Raw genomic sequence first — 8,285 nt, forward strand, 5'->3', positions numbered from 1 at the left:
GCTAGATGTACACCTTGCTGGGGTCGTTTGACCCCAGTACTCTTTCCTGCCATGGCAGGGGGTCGGACTTGATGATCTGCTCAGGTCCCTTCCAACCCTAGAAACTATGAAACTATGAAATAAAGTCTCTCAAGAAATTAGAGATAGCTACATATATTGAACAAATACTCCTGGGGGCAGAAGTTTGCATCTATTAATTCAGAACAATTACTGATCAGTTTAACTAAACATGGTGCCAGATAATGAGCAGTGTCTTACACTAAAGTTACATCTAAAATTATAATATTGCCTCAAATAAATGTAAAGAAATGTGATTGACAGTGAAAGGATTCTATTTTCAGCCAGTCAAAGATATATAACTAACAGAATGAAAGTTATTTCAGAAGCAACAGTTATTTACATGTTAGGCTTACAATGCAAAGTGGAACCATGCATCTGATAGAATTGATTGAAGGTCTGAGGGTCTCAGCAGAAAGATCGCTACACTCTACATAGAGAAATTTATAAAATAGGTTTAAAAAGTAGTAAAAAAAAGTTGCAAAATATTACCTGATCATTAAAAATTCAATACAAATAACTAGTTTTAGTCTTTCTGTAATAGCTCAAAAGGTGGTTTTACAGAATGTTTAAGAAATTAGTCTGCTTGTTCAACTGTACGTAACAGTTAATTTGAAAAATTATTTAACAGTAATGTCTATTTAAATGCTTTGATGGAAAAATCTGTCATAAATCTTTGTCTTTTCTGGGACAAGCCCTAATCCAATGCTGTAGTTTAAAACATGAACCACTTCAAGGACACGAGCATTTCTGCTTACCTAAAGACCTTAAACTGACACCCTAGCTAAAATACCTTGCCTAATTAGTAAAAGTTGGCTATGTTCTCTGTATGTTAAAACTCATTGGCTAGGATTTACCCATAGAACCTTGTCCATCTTGGCTAGGTACAGGCATTCAAAAAGCGCAAGGTAGAATCGATCTAAGTTATGTGATTTTCTGTAAGTTTAGGTCAGTAGCGAACAGAACACACATTTGCCCTTCGGTGGACAGGGCGAAGGAGAGGGGCAAATCTTAGACCAGGCTCTGCCATTTTTAAACCAGTCTACATGTGCTGCACTGCTGTTCTGTTATGGGTATAGACCAGTTTTGTGCTTTAAACATTTGTTCTCTTATGGGTATAAACTGATTTCTGATCACTTATACTGGTAAAACTGTGATGTCTGTACCTGGCCATTTTGTTCCCACTCTTTCAAATAGAAAATATTTGCATCATTTCATGTTGTATCACTTACAGTAGTATATATACAGGGTCCTTAGAAATGATTAACACCTTTATGCTTGTTCATTAGCTGTTGAGTAATTCCAGGTGTTAACACACGTTGTAAAGGCTTCTAAAATGTTCATCAAAACTATTACCAAACTGTTTATAAATCTGCAGAAGACATTTATCTATACAATACTGTATATCAATTCTGGACATGTCTTACCTCTCTTACAGCTAAACCTAATGCCCCCAGCATAACAAACAGTTGTCCCATCAGATGTAGCCATCCCATGTTATGTGTCAGAATTAATGGATAAGGTGGATCCTGAAAAAGAGGGCAGAACAATGGATGTTTTGAGTTAGTTATTTAAAGACTAAACAAATAAAAAGGTATTGACACAGGGTCCAATCCCCATGACTGTCTGGGCAGAATTACTATTGGCTTTAATACGAATTTTTTGCACGGAGTACTTACAGGGTCAAGTCCAAAATGACATAACATATTTTAGGCTGTTTAAATTGTGATCATTTGTCTCAATTATTAAAGAAATAACTTTTACAATTTCAACCATCCCCACACACATACATCAAAGAGTGACTGGTCTGTTGTTGCAAGAGTCAAATGAGTTTCTCTTTTCTCTTAATTGTTGCTCTTGCACTTCAAGTAATAAACCCAATATGGGAAACGTGGCCTTCGCTGAAGCCAAATGCCAAAACTCTTTCACTTCATAGGAACCAGTATATCATTTATTTGTACTGTTGATCTGCCATGCATGTTAAATCTGGCTTGGGGAACATGGCATTTTAAAAGAAAAATTTGATGAGAATTTTCAGTCGATGTGCATACCTCCTCTCCATGGGGCTTGTGGTAGGAGACAAATGTTAATGTTACGTTGTATACGAAATAAAAGCAACATGAAATAAAGAACATGTGTCTTGCAAACTTTTTCCATTTCATTCGCAGTAGTGAATTCAGGGGCTCCAAGGTCAACATGTCATGGCGGTTCTGTAGAAGAAAAGAATTAGAAAGCAAGAGAAAAAGACGGGTGACTGAATATAAAAAAAATCCCCCAAATTTTCAAGGGCATATTTTATAAGCTTCATTTCAGGGCCTCTTCCTGTTAATCTAGATTAACATCTTTGTTCAATGACTAGACAAGTCAGACCCTCAGGTGGCATAATTCATTGGCACTACAGCAATTGATATGTACGATTATCTCCTAAATCAAGTTCACCTTGCTCGGGTGAAAGTACTATGATAGTCATTTGAATTTTAGTAGAAAACCAAATTCTTTTAAAGACTGAAACATTCTTGCTAATGCATTGCTTAGATCTATAGAACAACAATACACAAAGAAAATTTACTTCTTAGTGATCCCCAATAAACACTTCCTTTTAACGAAGCTACATCTAGGATAGCAGGTGGCTGTTTGAGAGAGGAGATACAGGGTGCTGACCCACTAGCCCAAAACCATTTTAGTTGCCATGAGAATGACAGCATTCTAGGATTTGAAAGAACCCTAATTGTCACCAAGTCCACCCCGGCCCCTGATCTTTCATTCATTCACAGATCCACTAGTTCTACAACCACCCAAATAGATAGATAGCCAGCCCCTTCTTGAAAACCTCCAGTGAAGGAGACTCTGCAACTTCCCTAGGCAGCTTGTTCTGACTGTTCTTACAGTTAAAACTACAGTACAAGAGATAATGCCCCAACTATGCAACAAAAAGTAATGCCCTAATCTTATGTTGGGATCTGAAACAATAGGCAATCATAACGGGGCTCTGTTTATCATAGTGGCTTCTGCTGCAAAAGGGACAACTAATGTTGCATTTTTAATAACAGTTACACAAATTCTCCAGCTACGTTATGGGTTTTTAAACTGCAAGTGAATATACTGCTAGAAAATGTACAGCTTTCAGTGACAGGCAACTTACACCAATATTTGTGTTATAAACAATAATCTCCAGTAATGAGTTGTCCACGGTGGTATCTAATTCTGTCAGGTCATAAAGAGAAGATTGAACAGGTCCATAAGCCCAATCCGTGAATTTTCTGGAAAGGCTTCTGTTTGGCTTGTCTTTTATTTCTCTACTAAGAATGTATTTCAGAATCTAAAACATTAATAGAATCATTTGTGAGTGTAGTCTTCTAAATGAAGACAGCAAGAGCGGGGCACACTTGCCAAAAAAAAAAACCTACTGTCACATTTGCCACAATGGCACAATTAAACGTATTCTGTAATTCCATTAACCTTTTAGTAATTGAGGGGAGATATTATAGATGACTGAGCTCTGTGAAATATGTACAGTTTTCTTTAATTGCTTTGAATTTTCTATTACATGTGCACTTTTTTCCAATTAAAGCAAATCTACCATACATTCCACTTGGTATTTTTGTTTAACTTGTCTTTTAATCATGACTTTCTAATTTATTCCACTGTTAATTATTTACCAAGCACTCCAAGCAGTTGCTTTCCGAGGGCCAAGTTCTATTCTGTCGTTCCATACAGAACAACTCCAGAGATACGCTTGTGTAATTAAGAGCAAAGTCTACTTCACTTTCTACTTGTCACATGTCAGCACAAAAACTTCACCACTTGAACTGAAAATGCTGAAAGGAAAACTTCTTAAATTTAAACAAAACTTGTTTTTAATTGTAAATATCATTAAAGCATTTATATCAATAGGTTTTGAAAGATTTAATTTTACAAAAGTTGATCAGGTCAACTCATGTGATTTACATCTTGAGCATGTAATGAGCAGGCGTAAATGCAGAATCCCAAAAGGGCCATTCAATGCTATCGGACTCTGATTCTCAACCAGGCAGCCTTGGGATCCTTTCACAGGTGCCGTGGGTTGCTCTGCAATGTTAGCACTGCTAGGTGTACAAATATGATTCACAAGATAAACCCAGAGATTTCAAACAGAAATCCATACTGACCAGCTGTGGTCTTTCTGAGTTTAGAACAGAAGAACTGCTCTAAGACTTTTCTGTAGTCAAAAAAGTGAAAACTAAGAACTGGCATTTTCCAACGGGTGCCTTGACCTTAATGAGGCATGTCTTGAGTCTGAAAGGTTGAAATGAAAACCACTGCTGTAGGAGTTACCATCCCTTAAGCGAACTGGTCATTTCCAGGCCGCTTCAGGAAGCACACGAAGTTTTACTCCTGCTGTGCCTGCACACAAAAAATTGGCTGCTTCATCTCATTAGCTTGCATTGGATACCATATGACATGGTTGCCGCCTGTCCACTCTGTCTGCAACACACCTTATTTGCAGGGCAGAAAAATATGCAGAACTGGATCTTGGTTATGTCCTTGACTCATTGCAGTGAGCATACTGTGGATTTCTTTGTACCATGTCACAGATGCTTGTGCATTTTGTTACCGTGAGTCTGCAGATAACTTAGCAAGGGAGTCATTACACTCTTCAAATCACTCCCTCACAAGACGGGTTTGCAAGATGCGTTAAAGACATTGTTATTTTATTCTGCTGGGAGGATATTTATGAAGACCTGAAAGAATCTGACTTGTACAAGGAACAACCTGGTGCAGCTAGTGGAGTTTTTTGGTTTGCTTTAAATGATCTCAGCTGACCCAGTATGATTAATGTATAGTAGTACATGATCAACAACGTATACACTACTGATATGAGTACAGAGATGGACAACCTAGATTCTCTCTGGATGTTTAATTTAGTATTGAGACCGAGTCTTACCTCCACTTTCCCAGTTTTTCCGGCTAATTGGAGTGGTGTCAAACCCTCTTTATTCTTCATGGTCTCCAACATTCTAGCTTTACTTTTCAGTAAAATCATGTCATACATTCTGATTACAAAGTCATTTTGGGTTTTAAAGTCCTCTGCCACTGTAACTAATGCGTGCAATATATTGTTTCCTCGGGAATCTTGTGAGGTAATATCAGTCCTGCTATTGGCCATTAGCAGTTGAACAATATCTGGCTGATTGGTGCATGCAGCTAATGCCAGTGGAGTTTCACCTAAGAAAGTACAAAACAGAATAGCTATTCATTAAAAATATTATAAGAATCAGAACTGTACTGTAACAGAATAACTATTTTGACATGCAATTAAAATCTGAGCACAATAATATAAAGTTGAAACGAAACTACGTTCATGTGAAATCGTTATTTGAGGAAGATCTGTAATTGCAAAAATGCACTTTTGTTGACAAATTTCTCTCTTTGAAAACAATTGCTGTAAAAACTATTTCTGAACGTACTTTTCTGAACTGTAGCAAGCTGCATTCTCTTTATTGCGTAGTGATTTGCATTACAAATGGTAATGTATCTAACGTCATGTGATGGGTTATGTCAAGCACTTACATGAAATACCCAATTAAACAAAATAAGCACACAGACCTTTCATGTCTCTATAAGAAATGTATATATTTATTGAAATCCATGCACTGTGTTTATTCATTCTGCACTATGTATAAGCTCATCCTATACCCTGGTCTTTCGCAAGCATCTATTCTGTAGGGACAAAGTGTAAAAGGATCTTGTGCAATTAGTCCTTCAGAATGCTGAATTGGAGTGTTGCTGGACTTGTTTAACCATTCGTTTGGGTGGCTTCTTTTCTAGCTTGTGTGACAGGTATTTCTTCCTTTATTAACTGTGCACCTGCTCCAAAGCCCCATGAAATGAGCAGAAAGGACTCCCGTTGGGTCTACCCCTGTGTTTATAATAGACGTAGTCTGGGGTATTATTTGTTTGCTTGTGCCTCACATAACCAGAATCTGAGCGTCTCAAGATAAATACTTTCCTTATTCTTCTGTAGGGGCAAAAACTTGCTTTGTCTGTGTGGTCTGTCTGTCAGGAACTTACTGTGATACAGCAAAGTGTGAGAAAATTCTTTTGCATTTAGAATGAGGCCCATCGTCCCTTTTATAGCTTATGGGAGCTCACTAATATAGGTCCAGTTAATGTAAGAGACTTGTCTCCTGATGGTTTAATTGTTCCAGTATTACAAACCAGTCTTTTCCCAGGTAGACTATGTTTTTCACTTACCAAAGTAAAAGCCTTCATGCTTGTATTTGGGATTAAAGAACACACCCTCTGCATGGGCATTGACATCTGCTCCTTTTTCTACGAGGGTCTTGGCGATATCGTATTGTCTTCTTTCAATGGCAATATTTAGAGCAGCCTGGCCTGCAAGAGCAATATGCACGCATCAGGAGCATAAGATCAAGGCTTTTTGTACCTTGTACAACACTAAACAGACTGATGATGCATCATTACTATAAATTATCGTTGAAACTATCTATAACTTTAATAATTTGGACTCTTGTTTAAAAGTCTGAAGAAATTACATTATTTTGAAGTGCTGCTGGATGGTGATACCTTTGTACGCTTCATCTGTGTATGCAGCATTAATAAATATTTCCAAAATATTATTTTCTTCTGCAAAGGAGAGCAGTATATTCACAATTTCATTTGTGTTCCGGTTGATGTTCAACAAGGCCTTCATCAGACAGGTTTTCCCAGTATCAGAAGCAGTTAATTTTTTCATCAGATATTCTGTAATGATTGAATTTTGAGATTAAAATCTAAGCAGGTTTTGTTATTTCCTAAAGCAAGGAAAGAATTCCAACCTTTTACTAGGGAACAAAAACATATACACATAAACTATTCAGCAAACAATTGGTCTACTCCCATTCCCTTATTTGAGCATCGTATTCCATCTGTACCTAAATGTTGAAACACACATATTCACAAATCAGTCAAGCCAGTAGACTGGTTTATCCATATGACTTGGCTAGTACATAATAAACCTTTGGCCAAATCCTGAAATCCTCAGGTCTTGTTCATCCATGATTCTCACTAACTATAACTAGGTTTAAAAGCAGGAGTTTCTATCTTTCAATTCTGTACTTATTTTTCTACATGCATCTAAAAGTGCCTATCTTTGTTACAGTCAAAAAGCACGACTGCAGTTTATGCAGACATATCGGAGATAGGTTTCAAAGAGCTATTTGGATATTTCAAACAGAGTGGCTATGGCAGCGTGAAGCTCAACACCAGTTGCAAAATCCAGACAAGAAGTGGAATAGAAAACTTGTGTGATGTAGAAATACCCTCAGTATAGCATGGAGGGTAAAAAAAGCAGCTCTGTACATACAGTTATTTTCCTCTGCAGTGTTCAGTCATCACATTCACCCTGAAGAGTTATAGCTATGCATACTGGTGCGCTGGACCATCAGAAATAATCTTACATTGTCTGTTAGTAGGTAGCTAAATTGATGCTCTTACTCTTCCTAAGGCCTAAACATGACATTCAAACAAATGAGCCACCTTACTCCTCTATAAAAACAAATAGTCATGTCTCTGCCACATGCGTGGTCATGGTATCAGGAGAAGTAACACTGATTCACTACACAGCTTACCTGGCACAGTCATGTTTCTACATGCATTTGACCTTTCCTTTATTTCTGTGAGGAGATGACACAACTCTTCTATATTCCCCTCAGATACTGCCCTGAACAAATACTTCTTCAGCTTTTTCTGGACATTGTTGTGTTGAGCTCCTTGCGGCAGGTTAGTACTAAAGAAAAGAAAAAGAACCATATATCCTAGTCTAATCTACTAATACCAGTGTGTTATTTAGAAAAAGAAATGTGATTATGTGTTGCTAATTAACATAATCATGTTTATATAAATGCATGCATACACACTTGTGCTTTCCATCTGCAATGTTGTTACAGCAAGCTTATTTGGTGAGAAACAGCTACTAAAGCTGATTGTAATTATCGGACTGCAGAGCATGGTTATTCTTCCAAGTGATTATTTTACAATGTGTGGGGCTTTTTGCAGACCCCTCAGCCTCTGCATAGTCCATCTCCAACAGCCATCAGAGCAAGAATAAAGCTCAGAGATCCCCCTACACCGCACACATCCTCCACTTTCCACTAAGAATTTGTGACTAACATATGGGCTGGTCACCAGAGGGCTTTTCATATCAGAGAGCATGACAAATCCCTGGCACAAAATACTGGATTCATCTG

At 37.5% G+C, this 8,285-nt stretch overlaps 1 protein-coding gene across 1 annotated transcript in view; it reads right to left on the reverse strand.

The window, feature by feature from the left end:
- TRPV3 (transient receptor potential cation channel subfamily V member 3) overlaps window positions 1-8,285 on the reverse strand; it is a 31,985-nt gene that overhangs the window by 11,891 nt on the left and 11,809 nt on the right. Inside the window, exons 4-11 of the mRNA XM_019511184.1 lie at window positions 7,668-7,825; window positions 6,625-6,801; window positions 6,292-6,432; window positions 4,982-5,262; window positions 3,200-3,376; window positions 2,109-2,267; window positions 1,485-1,586; window positions 414-487 (exon numbers count right to left, since the gene is read on the reverse strand). Of these exons, the coding sequence (XP_019366729.1) occupies window positions 414-487; window positions 1,485-1,586; window positions 2,109-2,267; window positions 3,200-3,376; window positions 4,982-5,262; window positions 6,292-6,432; window positions 6,625-6,801; window positions 7,668-7,825 (1,269 nt within the window). The remainder of the gene's footprint in view (window positions 1-413; window positions 488-1,484; window positions 1,587-2,108; window positions 2,268-3,199; window positions 3,377-4,981; window positions 5,263-6,291; window positions 6,433-6,624; window positions 6,802-7,667; window positions 7,826-8,285) is intronic.

Source organism: Gavialis gangeticus, unplaced genomic scaffold (genome assembly GCF_001723915.1).
Source record: "Gavialis gangeticus isolate Ggan-Ray unplaced genomic scaffold, GavGan_comp1, whole genome shotgun sequence".
NCBI lineage: Eukaryota > Metazoa > Chordata > Crocodylia > Gavialidae > Gavialis > Gavialis gangeticus.